A 24,716-nucleotide genomic window follows, 5' to 3' on the forward strand; every position below is an offset into this window, starting at 1 on the left:
GTCTGTCCTCGAGTGATACCTGGGTCCACCAAGTTTAACCACCAGGAGCTCTAGTGAAGAACCAGGTGGTCTCTTCATTTCGCCCCCCAAGGCTCTACCCAGACATGGCACAGTGGTTCCACAACCACGTGCGTAAACGTACAAATTATACATATACAGTGCTATAATATATATGGCAGAATTAAAGATCTTGCAAAAGAAAAAAAAAAAACAACAATCGTAAAAACAAAATGCAGATGACTACTAACCTGGATTTAAGCAATTCCGGTAAACTTTTTAAATAAACTTTAAGCATTTCCAGGAAACATGATTTCTGGTAATCATCAGGCTGGCCATACAATGTAGAAATACCAAACTGTTGGCAGTGATGAACCATTTCCACCCCTCTTTGCAGAACTCCATTAAAAATAAGAGTATATAATTTTCTCTGAATGACTGCATTACCTTCTTGAATTAAGATGCAAATGTGGCTAGAAATAAGCAAGCTTAGTTGCAAGTCATTGCCAAATACAAGTTCCTGGTAAGCTGCTAAAGAATCCCATTTCCACATCATATCCTCAGATCCTCCGCATGGTAAAACTCCTTGTAATCTGTACGGCACATTAGACAAATTTGATGCAGACGGTAAGTCGGCTTTCTCTAGAAATGGATCGTATTTCTCTGTTAACTGATCATTGTCCATCACACACATGTTACAAGATGCTTGTTTAAGAACACTGGCTATTTTGCCTCCACCCAACTGATTCAGTAAAAAATTTGCAACAATACTTAGTATGTGGTGCTGCAGATTTTTTAAGGTTGGCACTTTTAAAGCATGAAGAAGTGGAGTGATAACAGATAAAGGATCCATGCAGCAACAAATCCCAGCATTCTCAATTCCTAGGAGAATCTGCAAGAATGTAGCAGTTTCTGACACACTCTGAAGTAAACGCAAACAGTGATGTGCACACATTGCTATGCAACATCTTCTCTCAGGATGGCAGATTTCCCCACACATACTTTCATCAAGTTGATCATTCTTGAAAAGTGAAATGGGAAGACCTGATAGGTCTCTGTGGTGGTGCATATAGTGCGAAAACTCGCATCTCCGATGCCTTTTTCGTGTGCACATTGTTTGATGGAGTTGCTCAGATTTCACCTTTTTTATTAGGCTGACTATTTTTAAAACAATGCTAATAAGAATCAACACATGGTCAGAAGCTTGTGAATGCAGATTTTCATAACGTAAGCTTAAAGATTCCATCTGAATTATTGAATTTTCAAAAAGAACAAAGCCACTATATTGTATAAAGTCATGTAAAAGTTCTATACATTGACTAAAATAGAGAGGATTTGGAGCTGCATATTTAAGACATGAAAGAAAAATTTGAAAAACACCTCCAAGGAGATCTGCAATAAAAAAAGCTTGATGTTCACAGCTTTTGTGGTCCACAGTATTTTGTAATAGTTGTTGGTCGGAGTTTTGCTTTTTATCCGAGTAATACTTTAGTTTCAAAGATGTCTGTAACAAGCCGATAAGATTATTTCTAAGATTGTCAGGCATGACATCCTTCTCATTAATGTCTACCGAGAGAAGACTTAATACTGTATGTAATAGCATTCTCTGAACTAATGCCACTGGTTCCTCAGTCCACCCTTTTATTACAGTTCCTTTTCCAGGAGCGTTACATTCACCGATTTCAGATATGAATTCAGTAATTCCTGGAATGATGCAGACAGAAATTACAGAACTATGACTCTGCATATCAATCTTGCAAACGTTTTCAAGCAGGGATAACAAGATCTGACATAGACTAAAGGGTGAAGCTTCCTTATTGGATATGCAGGAGGTTTCTTCCATCGGAGTTATTTCTGTTGAGAAAGTGGTTTCCAAATCTGGATTCAGTTCCTTCTGCCGTTGTGAACTTTTGTCAGCTATCTTAGGATCTCTAATATATGTATGTGCTTTTTTTCTCTGCTTAATCAAAGATATCGATTGTTTTTGTAAAGTAGTCTCAGAATCTGATGAAGACCGTGATTTTTGGCTATCCTTCAGTGAATGAGTACATACGCTTTTGGGCTGATGCCTTGCTTTATTTTGCAGCAAGTCTGAGTTGGATGTTCTTTCAGTATCTATCCTTTTCTGAGGTATCTGTAACATTTCACTGGTAGCAAATGTTTCTAGTCCATTAGGAAACAGGTTAAACTCTGAAAAAGACAAGTTTAAAGTTAAAATTAAATTAGTCACTTTAAGCCTTTTCATGTGTTAAGTCTGTACATACAAGGGGATAATTGCCTGGCTATTATTTTTATTTTAGAATCGCCTGTTTCTATTAGCACAGCTCTATAAGAAAAGTGCTGTGGTCTGCGACAGCTGCTTAGTTTAAAAGGTGTTATTTCCAGGCCTTTTGTTTTCTCTATTGTGCTGAGCACTTTACAGGGATGTAACAGTCAATTACCAACAGCTAGTAGCTAATTAGCTGCCTGTTCGGCCATGTGACAATCTCTTCAACTCAGAGCAGTAAGGCTGAGTTCACACGATGCGTTTTTGATACCTTTTCGCAGCGTGCAGACATATCTCTTGAAGATGGCATAAGGCTCTATCTCCCCTGAAGAGTAAGGAAACATGTCGGGAGACCAAGCATGGTTGAACCGACACTGACACCAATGAAGGAGACTTCATGACAGATCAGTCTGCCTTTATGTATAGAAAATTGGTGACAATGGTCCAATAATTATGCCAATTATTTAATTCTACTAAAAACTGTGGGCTACTAAGACAGTTTGATAAGCAGCAGGATTTCAAAAAAAATTTTAATGTATAAGTTATGACATTGTATTGGAGGGTTACGGAATTTTAGTGCCTCAGACTCATTTATCCATTCGGATAACTCTGACTTAAGGGCAGTACGATATTTATTCACACCAATCCCTTATTTAAATGGGGCAATAAGAGGGTTTTCTGATTAGAAGCAAAATACAGAAGGACCTCCCTCATATAAGCGCTCGAGTCGTGGTATAATGATTGAGTGATTATCAGTAAGCCCTCTGAGCCCCCTGTATGAAGATAAAACAGGGTATATTAATGGGAAAATGTGCATTCAGTTCAATAATTTGGTTTTGAAAAAAAGCAATTCCAGGAACATTTTTTGTCTTCTAAATCAGGTTGCATAGATAGATGTATATCTGAGATTTTATATGCACGGTGCACTTTTGGGTGATAATTCTATATGTTTTTACTATAAACAAATAAAACATTGATATTTTAACCTCCTGCTACTACCTTCCCGCTGATAACAGCGGGAGCGGCGTGGATGGAAGGAGCAATAGTCTTCCCATCCAAGCCAGCTAGCACATGGTGTAAAAAAAAAAAAAAAAAACCTCAAGAAATAAACCTCTATACTCACCGATTCGGCGGCGAGCTCGCTCCCAGTAGTATACTGTACTTACAGGACCTGCGGTGACGTCACCGCTCAGCTGATCAGCTTATTTTCAGCTGATCAACCCCAGTGACCTCCTGCAACACTGTACACTGACAGGGGGTGATTTTACACCCCTGTCAGTGTACATTGCTGTCTTCTACAGCAGTGACATCAGTGATGGCTGCTGTCACTGCTGTAGAAGTGACACAGATCGTCGTGGGACACTCGTTTGAGTAATCGTGGACTGCGTCGTTAACGGCAGACAGGTGAGGAATATGGTTCTTTGCTATTTTACGTTTTTTTAAGGAGATCAAGGGCTTCGCGGATGGAGGGTAATAAAAAAAAAAATTGGAGAACCGTGTGTGTTTTTTATTTCATTACAATACTTTATTCTGGCTGTGTCTTATAGACACCCTCCATTACTAACCTGGGCTTCACGTCAGCCGCCAATACAAGGCTGACGTGAACCCCAACCCCATTACCCACTGCCACCGCTACAGGGCAGTGGGAAGAGCGGAGGCTAAGCGGCGGATTTGGCGCATGTTATGGATTTCTGGGACTGCTGAGGGGTGATATTATTAGCCGTGGAGGGGGCTAGTATCCATGGCCCCTTCCATGGCTATTAATATCAGCCCGCAGCTGTCTAGTTTAGCCTATGCTGGTTAGATTTTATAGGGGGATGCACATCAATTTTTTTCTGGGGTTCCCCTGTAATCTAGCCAATAAAAGGCGAAACAAACAGATGTGGGCTGATATTAATAGCCAGGGAACATTGTTGGCTAATTGCCCCTTCCCCAGCTACTAAAATCAGCCCCTAGCGGTTGGCTTTTCCTCTGCTGGTTACCCCTTCTGACTGAAGGTGCTATTACTTCGATAATTGAGAAGGAAAAGGAATCCAGGTCACCTCGATGCTTCTCTTTGATGTGTCTTGAGATCGGTGTGTCCATAGCATGTTTTATGTCCCCTATGTGATCTCCTATTCTCCTTCTAAGTTCCCTTCTAAGTCCCATGCTAGTGACACACAGATAAAAATAATCTAAGCCTGATAGATAATGTCCTAGAATAAATGAATTTATACATTAATTTATCATATATGTATTAAGTGGATACTTTGATCCTCAGGATAGAGTTGCCTCTTCTTCTTTTTTTTCTTTTATATCTGCTGCTAAATTGTACTGATCAGAGCTGCCGATATATATTTTTCTCTACCGTATGCCGTTATTTATCAACGTCTCTACCTCATACTTTTGCACTTTTTGTCACTATAGGTTGATATAGGGAAAGTAGTTCAAGTCGTTAGTGAGCGGTGCGCCATTGCGCAAGATATAGGGTGCCAACCTCCGCAGCAAGGTAGGGTCAGGCAGTGAGGGAAAAAAGGAAAGGCACTCCCCTTCATTCTTTCTGCACTGATAATGTGGTTATTGTTTTAAATTGTTTGATTTTAAGGTATATATTAAAAGTTAATTTTTAATTGTATTATGAAGTACAGATTCTGTGAGCCTTCCTGTTTATTGTTGGTACTGGAGTATCTATTTGTTGTTCTGATTCATGTTGATTGACAGCCTGAATGGGGGGAGCCAGTTGCTTATCAACATGAAATCAACAGTGACACCCAGTCGAGAGCAAAGGGAAAGAACAAACTGATCTGTCGATGTGACGTCACAGAAAGCATGAGAATTGTTGCCAGGAGATGTCCGTGACCGCCCAGAGTCGGGAGAGATTGTCGTAGGGTAGAACAGTCAGGTAGTTAACTACCTGATAGTAAGAAAACAAATAAAAGTCCAGTCCAGGATAACCCCTTAAATGTTTCATACAAAACCTAGTGAAATCTGAAATATACCTCCTGCTTTATTGTTCTGGTTGCTGCTCTCTCCCCTGCAGTTGCTCAGAAGGGAAGGAGTACCAAGTAATTTTTGCAGTGCAATTTTTGATGCAACAGGTTGCAAATGCTATTCTGCATTTGCAGTGCCATCAATGGACCAAAATGGAAAAAACTCACTTAAAAAGTGATCCCATCAAAATGTTGGCATTTTGAACCAAAAAGGTCATAGATGGAATTGAATAATCCTAGGCTTTGAAAATGAAATGAGTTTCTTAACCCCTTAATGACCGCCGTGACGCATTTTTACGACTGTCATTAAGGGTACTTATGCAACAGCGATGTGAAAAAGAGTCGCTATGGAATGAGCGTATAGTGCCGCCCGGCGGCGGCGATTCCTGCAGGTGTCAGCTGACACCCTGCAGTATCGGCCCCGGCCGGTTTCGATGCCGATCGGGGCCGATTGACAGCGGTATTTAAGTTGTTACAAGGGAGGGGGGGGTCACAAGACTCCATTAGTAACCATTGGACCCCCGCGATGAGAATCACGGGTCCCGATGGTTGCCATGGTACCCTGATATCATGTGATGAACCTAAGGTATGATGGCCTGTAAGATCCAGCAATAAGCTCTCTACTCTCTATCCCAACATAGACTACCGTGGAAACCTTCAAAAGGAACCTGAAGACCCACCTCTTCCAGCAAGCCTACAACCTGCAGTAACCACTGCTCCACCATACCGCTGCACGACCAGCTCTACCCTCACCTACGGTATCCTCACACCTCCCTTGTAGATTGTAAGCCCTCATGGGCAGGGTCCTCTCTCCTCCTGTACCAGTCGCTGACTCATTTTGTTCAACATTATTTTAAGTGTTTCTGCTATCTATACCCCTTTTTCACATGTAAAGCGCCATGGAATAAATGGCGCTATAATAATAATAATTATTACAGTACAGGACTGCTGCAGTGTATGAGATCAGTGATCACAATAAAACATATACTACATGTCCCAAAGTGAGACTTAGTAAAATATCCCAAAAAAAAAAACACACAAAAAGTGCACACAAATCACTAAAATCCGTTTTGCAGCTTAAAACGCAGCGTTTGTGATAAACCAAAAATAAATGAAAAAAAGTACACATAATTGTCATCACCATGTCCAGAACGACCCGCTCTATAAAACTGTCACATTTAGTCTGTTTCGCGAATGCCGTAAAAAACACGCCAAAAATGAAGCTTTTTTTCATCATACTGACTCACAAAAAGTGAATAAAGTGATCAAAAAATCGTATGTAAAAAAAAACGTCCAAACCGTCCTGCAAAAAAACAAGCCATAATATGGCTCACTCAGCAAAAAAATTAAAAAAAAAGTTACAGCTCTCAGAATGTTACGATGCAAAATCAAATTCCTTTTTGTAAAATGTGTAAAAACAGTAAAGTATAAAAAAATATATATAAATCTGGTATCGCTGTAATCGTACCGACCTGATGCGCAAATCACTTTTACCGCACGGTGAACGGCGCAAAAAATCAAAAATCAAAACAAAAACTGAATTGCTGTGTTTTGTTCATTCTGTGTCTGAAAAATATGAATAAATAGCGATCAAAAATTACTATGTGCCCCAAAATGGTATTAAAAAAATCTGCAACTCGTCCCGCAAAAAATAAGCCATCATACAGTGCTGTTCACCAAAAAAATAAAAAAGTTACAGTTCTCATAATATGGCGACAAAAATAACTACTTTTGTAAAAAAAACTAAAAAAAACAACATATAAATCTGATATCGCAGTAATTGCACTGACCCGAAGAAAAAATCCGCCTTATCACTTATACTGCACGGTGAACAGTGCAATAATAAAAATAGGAACTATTCTGGTACTTCTGTCTATTTCTTCATTCTGCCTCCAAGAAAATCAGAATAAGGCTCGGCTCACATTTATCCTGCTCTCTCCACTGAGCGCTTACGTTGGGGCTTCCGTGTAAATTCACCAAAACCGTAAATCAGACAAAAAACCCAGATGGAGCCACTCATGAGGCCGATGGAGCCCCTTTAGACTGGTCTCTGTTCCAGCGGCGGCCCATCAATTTAGGCTTTTTTTTTTAGCGCACAAGTGTGGACTACCTAAGATCTGTGTGCACCTAAAAAGATGGAGACCACCGGAGCAGACGTCAAACAGACTCCAAAGTGTCTCCATCTGCCTCTTTGTGGTGAGTGGTTCCGTTGGGGGTTTCATCTGAATCGCATTTTTGTGGGATTTACATGGAAATCCTGATGTAAGTGCTGAGCGTAGACTGGCGATCCAGTCTTACTCTTGAAGAAATTGAAAATTATGTACCCCAAAATGTTACCATTAACACCCCTAATTTATCCCACACAAAACCAGCCCCCTTTCATGTCAGTCATCTGTCATTGGGACTATAGAGGGTCCCACGTTACTGGTAGAACAAAGACTCTGGAAAAGCAACAACACCCACCCCCTCAAATAAAATCCAGTGAATTCTGTGCTCCCAAATCCAAATGCCTCCTCCTTCCAAGCCCCACTGTGCCTAAACCGCAGTAAGCGGCCACATGTTTGGCATTATTGTAGCGGGAAGAGCACTTAATTTACGGGGTGTGTGTCACCAGGAGAAATGTATGGGTGAGCTACAATATATGGGGGCACTACACTTTATGGGGGCACAATGTATGGGCAATAAACTGGAATATGTGGAATTCTCCAAAATAAAGCCTGGCAGGGATGTTACATAATAGTCACTGCAGCAGTAGATGAATTCATTGAGATGTTTAATTTCTACAATGGGGTCACTTTTAGGGCTTTTATGCTGTTCTGGCATCTTAGGGGCTCAGCAAATGTCGCCCACAAACTAATCTACCAAAATCTATGCTCCAGAAGCCAAATAGTGCTCCTTCCTTCTCAGCCCAGGGACATATCATTTATTTATGGGGAAGAATATGGCTGGTATCACCCAGACTACCTCCCTCAAGGCACCTTCTCTACTCATATGCACCACGGATAGCTCAGATTAGGTTTCAGTTTTACCAGATTCCTCCATCTTCAACAGTCTCCAGCACAGAAGATACACAGAAAGCAGCCAAGTCTTTTAAACTACCTGTTCTGCCATCTTCTCTGCTTCATGCGTTCCACTTTGGAACGCACGCCGACTGTTCCTTTAAATTTTCAAAAAGTGCAAGCTCCCGCGCGAACCGGAAGTTGTCACCGGAAGTGCCGCCACATCAGGTCCCAGAACCACAGCGTGCAGGAGGCTGTGCTGGAGCCGGGAGCCTTGCTCAGAAGAAAGGAACAGCGCTACACTTGCCAGGGCTGAGGAACCCTCCTTGGGAGGGAGTCAGCCGCGGACATCTTCTCAGGCGTAAGGAGAAGCTGGGCCGCCTGATCCCCCTTGGTCTGCCGTTCGGTAGGTTCTTCAGGTCCTCGGATCCCTTGCTCCTCTCCTATTCCTATCCTTCCAAGGACGGTGGAGGGGGGGGTGCTTTTAACCACTCGTGTTTCCGGTCCCTGAAAGGATTAGGAGGACGTCCTCCATGGTGCTGTCAGGGGGACATTCTGGAAAAAACAATTCCTGAATTGTTGGTTTTTGCTTATTCGGCCTCTCAAAAATCGGAATAGAAGGTGATCAAAAAATGTCACATGCCCGATAATGGTACCAATAAAAACTTCAAATTGTCCCACAAAAAACAAGCCCTTACATGACTGTCGGTCGAAATATGGAAAAATTATAGCTCTCAAAATATGGCAATGCAAAAACTAGTCTTTGCAAAAAGAAAAAAAAAAAACTTACTGTATGGCAGTTGCGAAGCAAAAACCCGATATAAATCGGCTATCGCTGTAATCCCTCCGACCCGAAGAATTAAGTCGTCTAATCACTTATATTACATGAGGAATGGCAAAAAAATAAATAAAACCAATTCTACACCTGCTGCTGATTTGTTCATTCTGCCTCCCAAAGATCGCAGTATGGCTCGGCTCACATTTATCCTACGCTCTGCGCTGAGCGCTTACACCGGGATTTCCATGTAAATCTCTAAACTACGTGATTCAGACGGAACCCCCGGCGGAATATTCCCTGTAATGAGGCAGATGGAGGCACCATGAATGCCATCAGGCCTGTGATCCCACAGTGTCCGTCTTTTTATCACGTGTGTATAAAAGTGCCGTCGGACACAATTTTGTGAACCTCTCGAAAAAAAGACACTGCTAAACAGAGGCCAGACGGAGACCAGATTAAGGCCAGTTTCAGACATCCTGAAAAGCCAATACTGGAGATGTGTGTGTCGTGTGCATCTGTGTGGCATACATGTGGCAACTGTGCCCCGCATTGGGAGAACAAGTACTGGTGCCGGGGAATCAGCGGTACAGTTAGCGCTGTTTCCAAGAGATGGGTGATGAATACTGTCCTCATCATTGTCCCCTGCTTGCGCTGTGATCAGCACGAGCAAGGGACAATGTTGAGAGTAGTATTCTGCTTCCACTATGTCCTGGTGTGAAAATAAGAATAAAATGAAAAAAAATCCTTATACTCACCTGTCAGAAGATGTCCTCTGCTGCAACCCATCTGACTGCTCACGCTGAGGAGCAAGGGAGAATGACTCCAGCGAGCGGTCTCCAAAGCTGCGCTCAGCGAGCGATGTCCTGTTACTCACTGAGCTCAGCGCAAGTGACTATCTTCCTCATTATAGTGAACGTTTAGACAGCGGTTTTGACTGAATCATGTTTTTAAAAGATTTAAATGGAAACCTTGATGTAAATACTCACCATAGAGCACATGATAAATGTGAGCAGAGCCTTACTGCCATCTTTGGGACACAGAATGAACAAATCAACAGCAGTTCAAGAGACACATTTAAGTTTTTATGCCATTCATTGTGTGGTATTAGTGATACGACTGCTTTATTCTTCGGGTCAGTATGATTACAACGATACTAGATTTTTATTGTTTTTTAGGCTTTGCTACAATCACACACAAAAAAAAAAAATTTTTTTGCATCACCATATTTTGCAAGCTATAATTTTCTTTTTTTTCTGCAGGATAAGTTGAAGTTCTTATTGGTACCATTATGGGGTATATAACCTCTTTCTATTTGATTTTTGGGAGGCAGAATTAACAAAAAAACAGCAATTTAGAATTATTTTTTTCTCTCCCTCACACCATATACCAGGTAGTTAAAGTGATGGCAGCTTTATTCTTCAGGTCAGTACAATTATACAAATGCCACATTTATACAGTTTATGTTTTGTTACTTTTAGATAAAAAACGGGGATTTGACCTACCGGTAATATTGTTTCTAGGAGTCCATCCTGACAGCACCATGGAGGGGGTCCTTCTATCCCTTATAGGGACAGGAAACACAAAGACACAAAACAGGTTAAAAAAGAGGTTTAAAAGACCCCTCCCACCTACACCCACTAGTGTATTTTCCAAGTACCACATCAGGATGGAAGCAACTCAAATTTACTAAACTTCTGCAGAGTTAACCTTCATAATAGCACAAAAATGAACAAAAAAGAAGGGGGAGGGAAGTAACAGTGCTGTCAGGATGGACTCCTGGAAACAATATTACCGGATGTTCTAATCCCCGTTTTCCAGGACGTCCCTCCTGACAGCATCATGGAGAATACCAAAGCATGAAACATTTAGGGTGGGACTACTGCCTGTAGCACCTTCCTACCAAAGGCCATTTGGTGACTTAACATGGTGTCTAACTTATACTGCCTACAAAATTGTTGAGGGTAGACCAAGTAGCTGCTTGTCAAATCTGTTCTACTGATGTCCCGACTCTCTGCCCAGGAAGCAGAAAATAGCTCTAGTTGAATGGGCTTTTGGACCATCAGGTAAAGGTCTGCCTACAGATAAATATGCTGAGCTAATGGTGAATGTTATTCACCTGGCTAATGTAGGTTTGGAAGCTTTTTTCCCCTTATTTCTGCCCCCATACTAAATGAATAAATTATTATCCTGTCTCCACTCACTAGTGGCCTCCAAATAGCAAATGACTGATTGTCTTACGTCTAGAGAATGAAAGAAACGCGCTTTGTGATTTTTCGGCTGCTGCCAGAAAGAGGAAAGTATAATTTCCTGTTTTAGATTTTGGAGGAGAGACAACTTTGGGCAGGAATGATGGATCTAATTTTAGAATTACCTGGTCATCCACGATCTGAATATAAGGGTTCTGTACGGAAAGGGCCTAGAGCTCTCCGAGTCTTTTGGCTGAGGTGACCGCTACCAAGAAAATTGTTTTCAATGTCAGCTTAGCAATAGAAATCTCTCCTACAGGCTCATAAGGAGCTTTGCATAGGACGTTGAGAACTAAATTCAAATCCCAAAGGGGAACCGACCTCCTCAATGTGGGTCTTAACCTTTGGATAGCTCTGGAAAATCTTGCCACCCAAGGGGAGAATCAATGAGAGGAGATAAGAAGCCGGGCTGATCCTCCGCGCTGGTCCAGAGACACACAAGGGTTAATGATAAACCAAACCTTCTTTATTACTTTTTGACTTTCCTGGATTTATGATTCAACCTAGATTCTCTAATGTCTCTAATGTAGCGATGACCGTCTTGAGCTGACTTTTTAATTCGGTCACGGATCCGGATATCAGCAGAAAATCGTCCAAATAAGGAACTATAATAATCTCTCTCTCTTAGCCAAGCTACAATTTCTGCGATCAGCTTGGTAAATATTCAGGGGGCTGAAGCCAGACCGAAAGGAAAACATTTGAATTGAAAGTGGCAGTTCTGATTTTCCGACTTTATTGCAAAAGGTAGATACTTTTGACACTAGAGATGGATGGGAATGTGATAATAGGCATGTTTTAGATCTATTGTACACATAACTGCATCCCTGTCTATAAGAGGGATGGCATACTTTATAGACTCCATCCTGAATCTCTTGTACCTTATCCATCGGTTTAGTGGTTTTAGATTTTTTATGGTGCTGCTTTCTCCTGATGGCTTTTTTATAGTGAAGAGACTCGAGTAATGACCAAGACCCTGCTCTGATTTGGGTACTGGAATTACTACTCCTGAAATGATCAGCTCCCTTATGTCTGACCACATCGGAGAATGGAAAGAAATGGTTGGTGGATTTGTGACCACAAATCTCTCCGGAGGTTCCCGGATAAATCCCAGAAAGTAATCTTGGGAGATTGTTTTCTGCATCCACTGATTTTGGGAGATGCGACCCCAGGAGTCCGCAAACTCCCTTAGACGTCTTCCAACTCTTATGGCATCATTGTCTGCTATTTCCTGACCCAAGGGGAGGGGGGGGGGGGGGTTCTACCTCTACCCCCTTTAGGGTAGTTCCAAGGACCGCCTTTACCTTTACCCCGGAATTCCTGTCTTTGGGAGGGGTGGGACCTCTGAAAGGATCTTTAAAACCTGTCCTCAGGGAACCCTTTCTTTTAATCTGAGGCACCCTCTAAAATACTGTCCAATACTGGACCAAAAACTCTCAACCCTGAAAAGGGGATGGAACAAAGTTTATTCCTAGACTGATTGTCACCCGACCAAGTCTTCATCCAGATGGCTCTATGAGCTGCATTGGATAGAGAGTCGTTTCTGGCCGAGAACCTAATAGATTCTGCAGATGCATCAGCCAAAAAACCTGTAGCTAATTTCATTAAGGGGAGACATTCTAGCATGTCTTCTCTCTTAACTGCTCATCCAGCTGGTCGATCCACAGGTGCATGGATCTAGCAACTGAAGTGGCAACTATGTTAGTTTTCATAACTGCGGCTGACGCCTCCCAGGCTCTGCAACTGAAGTGGCAGCTATGTTAGTTTTCATAACAGCGGCTGACGCCTCCCAGGCTCTTTTCAAGAGGCCATTGGCTTTTCTGTCCATGGTCTCTCTAAGACTAGACGAATCTTCAAACAGAATTGAAGTTTTCTTAGCCACTCTGGCCACTTGGACATCGATCTTCAGGATCTCCTCACAAGTCTTAGTGTCTTCTGATTCAAATGGTAGCCGCAGTCTGAAATCCTGAGGGATAACTAGACGTTTCTCCGCATCCTCCCAATCCCTCCAGAATCATTGCCCGGATGTGGCTGTTCACAGGGAAAACTCAATCTTTTTGTGACCTTAGGCCTGCAAACATTTCGTTCTGGACCGACTGGGGTTTTAGGGTCTCTTCGATCTGCATAGTACCTCTTACTGCACGAAGCAGTTCGACGGTGTCCTCTGAGGAAAAGAGATACCTCTTGCCTACTTCCGGAGGTTCCGATGTGATCTCTCCCTCTTCTTCCAGGTCAGAATTTATGGACTGGACAACCTCATCTGAAGTCAACTCCATCTTCCACCGTGGTCTCTTGGCACGAGGGCCTGGCTGAGATGACTGTGCTGGCAAAAGACTAGATATGGAGGCCTGGACCTCCTCTTTTACCATCGTACGCATGTCCATAAGGAAAGAAGATTGTTCTTCCTTAATGACTTTAAGGGTACAACCCTCACAAAGCTGTTTGGCCCAGGAGTCAGGTAGCTTACAATTACAGATAGCACATCTCTTGGTCTTTCCAGAGGATTGGCCTGTCCTCCTTGAAGAGGATGTCATGGTGGCTGCTACCGCTTTGTCCTGGTAAGTAATATATAGGACAATATATTTAGTATATGCCTGTTGTCTGAGTGAGGGTTTTAAAATAGAGGCCACTTACTGTCCCCAGGGACTGTTCAGCAGGAGTCTCAGCTTTTCCAATATTGTCCATGCTGTTCTAGAGGTGTACTCTATCACAGTGGCGTATGTGCAATTTTAGAGTAAAGTAGCTCTTATATGTCCTACCTTGTCTTCGGTGCCTGGACACCACCTGGGAAACACCCCACTTCCGGAAAAAATCCTGATGTCACACAGGGATGATAGTCAGTGGGACCATACGCCGGAAAAAAATCCAAAGTGTTGAGTGCCACTTTCCCCTCTCAGTCCCCGGCCGCCCGCGCTCGATCCTGAAAATGCACGCCGGAAACCGGAAGCATGTGTTTTTCTCCATCTGGCCTCCGGCACTTGTGCTCCACCGTGGAACGCACCAGAAGCACATGGTGCGGCGTCTGACGTCACAGGAAGCACGTCTCCCTGCGCTCCGGCAACAGCGCATCGGCCGGTGGTGAGAGCCGAGAGGCCCCGCTGGGAGGGAAGCGGCTGCAGGACCAGGAGCACTGCTCGACTGGATGTCTGGCTGAGGAAACCCCTCTGGGGGATGTCAGCCTGGGGCCACTTGACAGAGGGAAGGAGAGGATGGACCCCCCCCCCGATTACCGAGCCCACAAGGTAATCTGAAAAAAAGGCTGTAATGCCCCGTACGTCTTCACTCGTGTCTGTCCTTACATGGACAGGAAAAACACTGGTGGGTGTGGGTGGGAGGGGTCTTTTAACCTCTCGTGTGTTTCCTGTCCTTATAAGGATAGAGGGACAACCTCCATGGTGCTGTCAGGAGGGACGTCCTGGAAACAATTTAAAAAAAAGCATTGCCATATCTTAAGAACTATAGCCATTTTTATTTATTTTAACTCCTTAACATCCCAAGCCCGTTTTCACCGTTATCACCAGGCTAAATTTTACAATTCTGACCAGTGTCACTTTATGTAGTAATAACTCTGGAACGATTCAACAGATCCCACTGATTCTGAGACTGTTTTTTCGTGACATATTGTACTTCATGATAGTGGTAAAAATTATTCGATTACACTTGCGTTTATTTGTGAAAAAAATGGAAATTTAGCAAAAATTTCGCAATTTTCAAACTTTGAATTTTCATGCCCTGAAATCATAGCGTTATGTCCCACAAAAAATAGTTCATAAATAATAGATCCCACATGTCTACTTTACATCAGTACAATTTTAGAACCAAAATTTTTATTGTTAGGGAGTTATAAGGGTTAAAAGTTGACCAGTGATTTCTCATTTTTACAACAAAATTTCCAAAACCATTTTTTTTTTAGGGACCACATCACATTTGAAGTGACTTTGAAGGACCTTTATGATAGAAAATACCCGAAAGTGACACCATTCTAAAAACTGCACCCCTCAAGGTGCTCAAAACCACATTCAAGAACTTTATTAACCCTTCAGGTGCTTCACAGGAATTTCTGGAATGTGGAAAAAAAAAATGAACATTTAACTTTTTTCACAAAAATGTTACTTTAAACCCAAATTTTTTTTTTTGCAAGGGTATCCGGAAAAAATGGACTCCAAAATTTGTTGTCCAATTTCTCCTGAGCACGCTCATACCCCATATGTGGGGGAAAACCACTGTTTGGGCGCACGACAGGGTTCGGAAGGGAAGGAGAGCCATTTGAATTTTTGAATTTAAAATTTGCTTGAATAATTAGCGGATGCCATGCTACGTTTGGGGAGCCCCCGATGTGTCTAAACAGTGGAAACCCCCCACAAGTGATCCCATTTTGGAAACTAGACCCCTCAGGTAACTTATCTAGGTGTGTGGTGGGCACCTTGAACCCCAGGTACTTCACAGAAGTTTATAAAGTTGAGCCGTAAAAATAATATTTTCACATTTTTCCCACAAAAATGTTTTCCAGCCTCCAATTTTGCATTTTCATAAGGGTAACAGGAGAAATTGCACCATGCAATTTGTTGTGCAATTTCTCCTGAGTAAACAGATACCCCATATGTGGAGGAAAACCACTGCTTGGGCGCACGACAGGGTTCGGAAGGGAAAAAGCGCCATTTGACTTTTTGAATGCAAAATTTGCTTGAATAATTAAGGACGCCATTTTGCGTTTGGGGAGACCCCGATGTGCCTAAACAGTGGAAACCCCCCACAAGTGACCTCATTTTGGAAACTACACCCCTCAAGGATTTTATCAAGGGGTATAGTGAACATTTTGAACCCAGAGATACGACACAGAATTTGATAACTTTAGGTCATCATATTGAATAAGTTGTCATTAGTGTTGAGTGCAAGTGCTCGCTACTTCAGTTTGCATCGGGTACTCAGGTATGCACCAAGTATGGCGGGTGCTCAAGTGACATGCTCAAGTCCCCGCCCACATGTTTCACGGTTGTTAGACATCCAAAAAACAGCTGCAAAACATATGGGGCAAAGACTTGAGCATGTCACTCGAGCACCCGCGATACTTGGTGCATACCCGAGCACCCGATGCAAACTGAAGTAGCAAACACTAGCGCTCAACACTAATCGCCATATCATCATCATTTTTTTTTCTTGACTTCTGAAAAAATCTCAACCCTAACACAACCCTAACCCCAACACAACCCTAACCCTAACCCCAACACAACCCTAACCCCAACACAACCCTAACCCCAACACAACCCTAACCCTAACACAACCCTAACCCTAACACAACCCTTTTTACGCTGTTCCTCGTGCGGTATAAGTGATTAGATGACTGTTCTTCGGGTCGGTGTGATTACAGCGATGCCATTGATATTAGATTTTTATGATTGACAGCTGTCACACTAAAACGACAGTCATGTGACGGCTTGTTTTTTTGCGGGACAAGTTGAAGTTTTTATTGGTACCATTTTCAGGCACGTGACATTTTTTGATCGCTTTCTATTCCGATTTCTGGGAGGCAGAATAAACAAAAACCAACAATTCAGGAATCGTTTTTTTTTATGCCGTTCTGCATGTGGTAAAATTGATAAGGCAGCTTTATTCTTCGGGTCAGCACGTTTACAACGGTACCACATTTATAAATTTTTTTATGTTTTGGCGCTTTTACAGAATAAAAACTATTTTATAGTAAAAAGAATAGTTTTTGCATCGCTTTATTCTGAAAGCTATAACTTTTATTTTTCGACCGCTGGAGCTGTATGGCAGCTTGTTTTTTGCAGGACAAGATGACGTTTTCAGCGGTACCATTTTTATTTACAGTTGTCTTTTTGATCGCGTTTTATTCCATTTTTTGTTTGGCGGTATGATAAAGCATTGTTTTTTGCTTCGTTTTTCATTTTTTCTTTTTTACCGTGTTCACTAAAGGGGTTAACTAGTGGGACGGTTTTATAGGTCAGGTCATTCCGGACGCGGTGATACGAAATATGTGTACTTTTATTGTTTTTTGTTTTTTTTCATAAAAATATTTATGGGTACAGTATATTTTTATTTTTTGGGGGATTATTTAATTTTTTTTACAATTTTTTTTTCCACTTTGACACTTTTGGAATTTTTATACTTTGTCCCACTATGGGACTTTCACTTTTTTTACATTCTGATTGGCTGTATAGCATAGGAATGCAGCAGCATCCCTGTGCTATGCAGGCTGTCAGAGCTGCACGGGAAGAAGTTAATTTGGTCGCGCACTGCGCATGACCAAAGTGACTTCTTGCCTCCTGGTGACCAGGATGTTGTCATGACGACATCAGGTCACCTTGACAACATCCGGGACGCGGCACAGACACCGCGGGACGCCAGAGAGGAGGTAAGTATTGGCGTTTATCTCCCCCATTGCTCCCGCAATGCTGCGATCGACTTCAATCGCAGAATTTCGGGGGTTAATGTGCAGGGAGCGGTGCAGCACCACTCCTTGCACATAGTACCGGGAGCCAGCGGTGACAATCAGCTGACACCCAGTGGCGATCGCGCCCGCACAGCCTGTGTGCGTCTGACCCAAGGCGTACTAATACGTATCTGGCCAATAAAGCCCAGGGCGGAGATACATATTAGTACGCCTTGGGTCAGAAAGGGGTTAAGGAGCACACAACATTTGATGTGACTTAGAGGGGTCTAAATTACAGAAAATACCCAAAAGTAACACCATTCGAAAAACTGCACCCCTCAAAGTGCTCAAAACCAAAGTCAAGAAGTCTATTAACTGTTCAGGTGCTTCACAGGAATTAATGGAATGTGGAAGGAAAAAATAAACATTTAACTTTACACAAAAATGATACTTTAGACTCAATTTTTTTTAAAAAATGGAACCCCAAAAAAAAAAAAAATGCAACCCAAAATTTGTTGTGCAATTTCTGCTATATAATATTCAAAATATAACTTCACACACCAAATATGTGGAGGAAAACTACTGTTTGGGGGCACAGCAGGGCTTGGAAGGGAAGGAGTGCCATTTGACCTTTTGCAAACTTAGCTGGAATAATTAGCGCATGCCAGGTCGCATTTGAAGAGCCCCTGATGTGTCTAAACAGTGGAAACCCCTACAAGTAACATTTTGGAAACTAGACCCCTTTGGGAACTTATCTAGATGTTTGGTGAGCACATTGAACCCCCAAGGTGCTTCACATAAGTTTATAACGTGAAAATAAAAAAAAACTAAAAAAAAACAAAAAAAAAACACGTTTTTCCCACAAAAATGTTGTTTAGCCCCACATCTTCTCATTTCACATGGATTGCAGCACTAAATGGACCCTAAAATTTGGAGTGCAATTTCTCCTGAGTACGCCGACACACCATATGTGGCCAAAAACTACTTTTGAGGCACAGTGCGAAGCTCAGAAAGGAAGAAGCGCAATATTGGAGTTCAGATTTTGTTGGACTGGTTTGAGGGTGCCATGTCACATTGGCAGAAACCCTGAGGTGCCAGGGTAACAGAATTCCCCCTATAAGCGACCCCACTTTACAAACTACACCTCTCAATGAATTTATCTAGGGGTGAAGTGATTGACACTACAGGTAGGTCATAGAATTTTATACCATTGAACAGTGAAGAAAAAAATAATTACATTTTTACCACCAAAAATTTGTTTTAGCCCCAGATTTTACATTTTCACACTGGAAAATGGGTAAAAATGGCATAAATGCTAGAAGAGCAGAATGGCCTCTCAAGTGACCCCATTTGGGCAATTATACCTCTTTGGGAAGTTATTTACAGGTGTAGTGACGATTTTGACTCCACAGGTGTTTTCCAGAGACAAAGCAGTAGCGGATGTTCCCGAGTGAAAATTGCAAACTGCCGTTGTAGTGACCAGTGTGTTGTAGTGACTAGCTCATGCTTCAGGAGACATGCACCCGTAAATTAGGCGGGCTCTCATCGCTACAGAAATGCCAAACATTTGGAAGCTAACTGCGATTTAGGCACACTGGGACTAAGAAGGGAGGGGGCATTTGGATTTGGGAGATTAGAATTTGCTGAATTTCTTTTGGAGGGCGAGGAGCCATTTAGCTTTTCCCTATATTTCCGATAAAAGATGATGGATCTGAGTGGGGCCTTTTTTTGTCGATTGATTTGTAGCTTTTGATGGGAACATTTTCCATAACATTTTGGATCACATTTATCCGGTGCTCTACGCTCACTTACATCGGGGTTTCCATCTAAATCTCTGAGTGACGTGATTCAGATGAAACCCCTGAGGGCTCCATTAATAGGCTGAACTGGATGGATGCTTGTCTTTTTCGGCCTTATAAACTATGTAACTATGGCCGAAATGGAATATTCTTGAATGGCCAAGTCAGTCACCTGATCTCAACCCAATTGAGCATGCATTTCACTTGTTAAAGACTAAACTTCAGACAGAAAGGCCCACAAACAAACAGGAACTGAAAACCACCGCAGTGAAGGCCTGGCAGAGCATCAAAAAGGAGGAAACACAGCGTCTGGTGATGTCCATGAGTTCAAAACTTCAGGCAGTCATTGCCAACAAAGGGTTTTCAACCAAGTACTAGAAATGAACATTTTATTTACAATTATTTAATCTGTCCAATTACTTTTCGTCCCTTTAAAAACAGGGTGGCACATGTTAAGGAGCTGAAACTCCTAAACCCTTCATCCAATTTTAATGTGGATACCCTCAAATGAAAGCTGAAAGTCTGAACTTCAACTGCATCTGAACTGTTTTGTTTAAAATTCATTGTGGTAACTTCTAGAACCAAAATTAGAAAAATGTTGTCTCTGTCCAAATATATATGGACCTAACTGTATATATGGCCCCCTCCTTCCTGTTATACATGGCCCTCATCCCCATCCTGATATGAATGGTGCCACAATCCACCATCCTGGTATGCATGTCCCTCCTCATCCCAGTCGCGCTGCACAGAAAAAAAAAAAACAATTATACTCACGGGGAGTCTCTTGAGCGTCTCTCCGGGCAGACGTGTTTTAGATCTGCTCTCCAGATATCGCTCTACACCGAGATCCTATCGACACCTGCTGGGGAGACTATTGCGACCCACTGAACCCGAGACTCCCTGGTTCCCCAGTCACCTTTTTGACAACCCTCTTGTGGCAGCCTGATGCTCCGGACGGAGTTCTGAGGAGCGGAGAAGACGGGCCCTCAGTGAGAAGGCGCCATCTTGGTCAGCGGTCGCCTCCGCACTTTGCCTCCGTAGGACCTGCAGACGCCAGGGATCGGAGTGGCTGGTGGCAGAGCCAGCGTGGAGATCCTGCCTTGAGCCGGGTGGAGTGGAGGCGGCGCCTGTGAGAAAACCAGCGGATGGGAGAGACCCGGAGTTCGGCGGGTGGAAGGATCCAGATCCTGTGGTAGCGGCCATCTTACCCGACAGACCACATCCATAGGTGACTGAGCTACAAGCGGCTCCCCCTGAGACGCAAGCAGAGGATCTCTACCCCATATTCTATCTTCCCATACCCTCACCTATACCCTGGGCAGTATATACACTTCAACTTCTTACCCAACAGAAGTGGTGGGATTCGCCCCAAGACATACAACAAACGGCTCTCTGGGACTACTTTTTCTGGTGATTGCACACCACATTAAACCAAAGCAAACCCATAAAACAGCACCTTTCTATGCCGGAGGACGTACAAAGGGGAGAATTCACCCATGCCCCCTGCAATCATTCCAAACAATAACAGATGAGATGTATTCCAAAAAAAAAAAAAAAACCTAAAGTGAAGGAGGGGCTTGCTGATAGAGGGTTAGGACTGTCAGACCGGGTGCCTTACCCCTCATAGCCACCCACAAGTAAATCTACTCACAGGTGCATATGGGCAAACCTAGACAATCGACAAGACAGAACACAGGGTCAGAGAACAACTCTAAAGAGATGTATCGTTACTTAAACTCTAATATCCAGGCCAGAAATACAAGATCTAAAATGGCTAAAAATGCTTCTCGGGATAGCTCCCCCTCACGTGAATCCCTGACCCCACATGGGTCACCCCGAAAATTAATGGAAGACTATGAAAGAGACAGTGAAACCACAGACTATATGAATATCTCTGAACTAAGCAAATACATAAAAGCTATACCCACCAAAAAAGATTTAGAGGGATTTGTTTGTAGACTAGAAAACTCCTACAAAAAAGAACTTAATAACTTAAAAGCAGAATTCACTAAAGATATTGAGGAGGTTGAGAAATCCCAGGAAGAAATACTACAAGAGCTACAATCTCAGAGAAATTATAACCAGCCACAGTCTCCAATTAGAGGATATAGCATCTGGCATGAAGGACCTAGAAAACCGCAACAGAAGAAACAACATACAAATCTGTGGTCTACCAGAATCTATTCCATCCTCAGAACTTGATCACACAGTGCAAAAACTATTCTTGGACATTTTAGGAGACAATGAAGCCAACTTAATCGAGTTTGATCGTATTCACAGGTCTCTGGGCCCCAAACCAACATTGGAACCCAGTCCTAGGGATGTCATCTGCAGAAAGCATTATTACAAAGTCAAAGAGGCCATCATGACTGCAGCAACACAAAAAGGGAACTTAAACTACTCTGGATCCCAAACTATGCTGCTTTCGGACCTCTCCAGACGCACGTTACAACTAAGAAGAGAACTAAAACCCCTTCTGATGGGCCTCAAAGAAAAAAACATTACTTATATGTGGGGATATCCCTGTCAACTGATAGCTTTCAAGAGAGAGAAAAATCGCAATATTCCGAAGAATTGGAGACCTAGCCAACTATTTGGGAACCTTTGAGCTCCCAATGATCGACTTTCCTGAATGGCCACAGGTTCCACAACTTCCAACTGCCCCTCCAAGATGGCAAAATGTGCAACATGCCAAAAGGCAGAAGAGACATGGAGCTGTTCCCAATGTCACTTGATGGGACTCTGTTCTCATTTAAGTTCTCCTTCAGAAACTTACTTTTCTCCCCTTTTTCCCTTCCTGGGTCATGATACCCTTCCGATGGAGGGAACCTTAAACTGTTAATAGATCTGTCTGATCTCTGTATAATGCCTGTTTGTTCTAATCTGTTTAATGTGTTTAGAGACAAGTAATAATTAACCTTTAGAATTGGTCGGTGGGTTACTCATAAGAAGCTCCCTAAGTGTCAGACGCTCCTAGAAATATTCATTTTCTCATTTAACAGACACGACAAATGACCAAACACAACCTGGCGTCACGAAATAATTAAAGGTGAACTGTTATTGATTTTCCTTCCGACCATACATCTCCAATTAAATACAGTATGTTACTGTTATTTAAAAGGTTAAATCAAAGTAATTATGATTGTTACTTAAAACACTGTGGGTGGTTGGGTGGGGGGCAGCGGACCCCGTCAGGCTTTCTCCCTTCCTTTTGGGTAGCCAAAGGTAGAGAACTCTACCAATCTCTGCACCAATGGCGCTTGACTTATGGTGCTCTAGCATCACTCACTTATACTTTCAACTCTTTACTCTACACCTTTTTTATCACCTTATGCATTTACCCTCTCAATCCTCTCCACGGTAATTCCCCTGGTCTCTACCCTGGGACAAGCAGCTAAGCCCTCAACCCTTGGGTAAACAATATGGATAAGAAAGTTTTGCTCCTTTAATGTCAAGGGGCTTGATATCCAAGAGCAAAGAAGACAGGTACTGTACTCACACCATAAACAGCATGTCTCAGTGTTATTGCTCCAAGAGACTCACTTTAAAACTGGCTCTGTGCCGAATTGCCTCTCGAAATACTATCCTAGGTGGTTTCACAGCACCAACTTAAGTTCCAAATCTAAAGGAGTCTCAATAGCCTTCCATAAATCTTTCATTCCTGAAATATTAGACTCACTAATAGATACAGAAGGTAGATATTTATTTCTGAAGGTATCCTGGGCTTCACGTAAATATGTCATTGCTAACGTCTATTTCCCAAATGAAGGACAACAGAGATTCGGTGCAACATGTAAGAGGCTCCTAGAAGAGTTTGCTGGTTTCTGTCCTGAGATACTCGGGGGCGACTTCAACCTTTCCATGAATGGATGTTTCCTCTGGTAAGTTCTCTTACCCCTCTTCCTCTATCCAACAAGTCAAAATATAGCTACATAATGTAAGACTACTGGATGTCTGGAGGGTTCTTCACCCTAAAATTAAAGATTATAGCTTCTTCTCACAAATTCATAACGTGTACAGTAGAATTGATTATTTCTTCATCTCCCACAATTTGTTAGATTTACCACTGGAGTCGGGTATGGGGTCAATCTTGTGGTCGGACCACGCTCCTATATATCTTTCAAGATCAAGTTTTTCTTGGCGCTTGAATGAAAACCTGCTCCAAGACTCTCAATGTAAATTGGAAATAGATCAAACAATCAATAATTTTGTGGCGGACCACAAGGTAGACCCCACTTCACCAGCCATCAAATGGGAAACGTTGAAAGGTATTCTGAGAGGCATATTCATATCACATGGTTCACGTCTCAAAAAAGAACGTACGGCTGAAATAGCTAAACTCTCCTCCCAAATTCTAAAACTAGAATCTCAGCACTAACAAGATCTATCCGCCAATAAACTTTTACAACTCTCAACAACTAGACAGAAGTTACTTACTGTGATAGATCAGAAAACACGTTGCTTCAGAGACCGAATCAAAAGTCGCTTCTATCACTTAGGCAATAAAAACGGCAAATTCCTGGCCAGGGCTATACATCAACGCAACCCTTACACATACATTCCTTCTATTAAAAATTCCAAAAGGAAAAAGGTCTATAACACCGGCGACATTCTCACATGCTTTAGTGATTACTAAAAATCCCTTTAAAACACCATAAAGACCTCCCCACACAACTCATTCGAAATAAGATCCAAGATTAATAACAAGTAAATAAGTTACCCACAATATCAGAGGAGATAATAGCAGATTTCCTTTCCACCTCAGGCCCTATCGGCCCATATTTCAGTACTCCCCAAACCCGAGAAAGACCTTTCATCATGTAGCAATTTCAACCCCATTTCCTTGATAAATATCAATATCAAAATGTATGCGAAGAGGATTTCGAAAAGGCTATGCGCCCTCCTCCCAAGATGGATTAATCAAGATCAAGTGGGTTTCATCCCGGGGCGTGAAGCAAGAGACAACACTATTAGAATGATTTCCTTGATAGATGTGGCAGAGGGGAGGGGGGGGGGCATGTGTATCCTGTCAATTGACGCCGAAAAAGCGTTCGACAGGGTCCACTGGAAATTTATGTTCTTGGCACTTGAAGGAATTGGACTATAAGAAAATATGATGCATAGAATATCCTCTTTATATAGCTCTCCTTCTGCGCAGGTTACTGGGTTTCTCTCGAGGCCATTTCCAATTAGAAACGGCACAAGACAAGGATGCCCCCTGTCACCCATATTATATATTCTAATTATGGAATATCTAGCAGTCACATTACGGGC

General features: G+C 42.4%; 1 protein-coding gene across 1 annotated transcript in view; it reads right to left on the reverse strand.

Annotated features, from left to right (window-relative positions):
- LYST (lysosomal trafficking regulator) overlaps positions 1 to 24,716 on the reverse strand; it is a 789,135-nt gene that overhangs the window by 724,708 nt on the left and 39,711 nt on the right. The window contains exon 4 of the mRNA XM_073671457.1: positions 249 to 2,187. Coding sequence (XP_073527558.1) covers positions 249 to 2,187 — 1,939 coding nt within the window. The remainder of the gene's footprint in view (positions 1 to 248; positions 2,188 to 24,716) is intronic.

The sequence above is a fragment of the Phyllobates terribilis genome, unplaced genomic scaffold, assembly GCF_046119375.1.
Source record: "Phyllobates terribilis strain yellow unplaced genomic scaffold, ASM4611937v1 Scaffold_3__8_contigs__length_932513732, whole genome shotgun sequence".
NCBI lineage: Eukaryota > Metazoa > Chordata > Amphibia > Anura > Dendrobatidae > Phyllobates > Phyllobates terribilis.